General features: G+C 55.7%; 1 protein-coding gene across 1 annotated transcript; it reads right to left on the bottom strand.

Moving 5' to 3' along the window:
- Positions 1 to 366: 366 nt before the first annotated feature.
- LOC108865272 (uncharacterized) lies at positions 367 to 1,065 on the bottom strand. Its single transcript, XM_018642154.1, has one exon. It carries the CDS (start codon positions 1,063 to 1,065, stop codon positions 367 to 369), a length of 699 nt encoding a protein of 232 aa, XP_018497670.1.
- Between the last annotated feature and the right edge of the window lie 581 nt (positions 1,066 to 1,646).

Here is a 1,646-nt window from a genome sequence, read left to right as displayed (position 1 = left end):
GTCGGTGTCGTATTCGTGCGGCATCCTGTGAAATACTGAATTGTCATTTAATTTAAAATCACCCGAATCCGCGCGACTGCCGACCCGGGAGCAAATCTCCGACCGCAATCAACCCGGGAGCCCAGAATGCTACAGGACTCGCCGTTCGGTTATGAACCTTGAGCAATCCGAGTGGTCCATGACTCGTCATGAGGAGCCCCACCTAATCGGCGTTTAAGACGAGTCAGAGGGTCAGAGAAGTGTCATTATGTGGCCTGCATAAATATTGAGATCATTGCTGATATAATAAGATGATTGCTAATCTTTCTTTACCCTGTCTCCATGGCTTCCCCGGCTAATTCTGGAATTTCTATGCTCCTGCAACCATTAGGTATTGAGGCGAATGAGCCAAGGATGAGTCGCTCTAAGATCCTGGGCAGCTTTGGCGTACACCGGGTACACGGGACATCTCGAATCATTAGCAGCGTGCTCGCCCTTGCAATTGATACATCTCGCTCGGGCGGTACACTGCCAAAGCTGAAGGCCGAGGGCTCCGCATTTCCTGCAGCGTGGGTTGAGTTTCTCCGGGCACATAGCTGCGCGATGTCCGAACTCGCAGCACGTGAGGCACTGCAATGGTGACGCAGGACAAAGGGTCACCCGGAACATTTGGTGTGCAATCGACACCTCTGACCTGATCTCGCCCTCGAATCTGAGACGGATGCGGCTCGAGGGTTTCTGCACTCTCTTGTTCTCGGAGGCCGATGCAGATTCGCAAGTTGAATATCTCTCTCGCAGGACCTCAACGACTCCCTGCGGTCGAAGACGCTCGAGGAGATCTCCCTCCATGAACGACGCCGACGGATGAACACCCGTAACGCGCCCCCAAAGAGAAGCCGCCGTCGGCAGATTGAGCTTGACCTCGATACCTGCGATGTGCGAGATACTCTTCAAGGCCTCGATCTGAGCCTGATGGGGGACCCTGACGGTGATACCGCCGCCGGCCTTCAAACGCGGCTGCGCTTCCTGAACTACCTCGCGAATGTCGCAGAAAATTCGGAGGAGGTTCTTCGAGACGAATTGCATGTTTTCGTCGGTTGGAATGAAATCCACTTCGAATCCCGCCGTACTGGGGCCAAACGTACGGTTGAATCGGCTGACCGTTCTCTCGGCTTTCCTCGGGGCCAGAAATAGAGCCTTGTCGTCTCTCGACAGCACCCGCGTCCAGGGCTGCGAATCCGCAACTCTCCCAGGACCCTCCTCTCCTACGTTCTCTACGTCGGTGATGTCTTCTTTTTTTTTCTTTCGTATAGGCGGTTGGAGGAAATCCCTTCGGACGAGCACGCCACCTGCGGAGCATCCCAACTCGCCGCGACCAGCTCGCCGCGACCAGCTCGCCGCGACCCTACTCGCCGCGGCCGACTCGCCGCGACCCAGCTCGCCGCAGGGTCCAACTCGCCGCGGCCCAGCTCGCCGCAGGACCCAGCTCGCCGCAAGGTCCAACTCGCCGCCGGAGGCGACTGTCTTAGAGCGACTCATCCTTGGCTCATTCGCCTTAATACCTAATGGTTGCAGGAGCATAGAAATTCCAGAATTAGCCGGCAAAGCCATGGAGACAGGGTAAAGAAAGATTAGCAATCATCTTATTATATCAGCAATGATCTCAA

Source organism: Galendromus occidentalis, unplaced genomic scaffold (genome assembly GCF_000255335.2).
Source record: "Galendromus occidentalis unplaced genomic scaffold, Mocc_1.1 scf7180000076563, whole genome shotgun sequence".
Classification (NCBI taxonomy): domain Eukaryota; kingdom Metazoa; phylum Arthropoda; class Arachnida; order Mesostigmata; family Phytoseiidae; genus Galendromus; species Galendromus occidentalis.
Note: the sequence above shows the minus strand (reverse complement) of the source record. Positions and strands in the feature narration are given on the sequence as shown.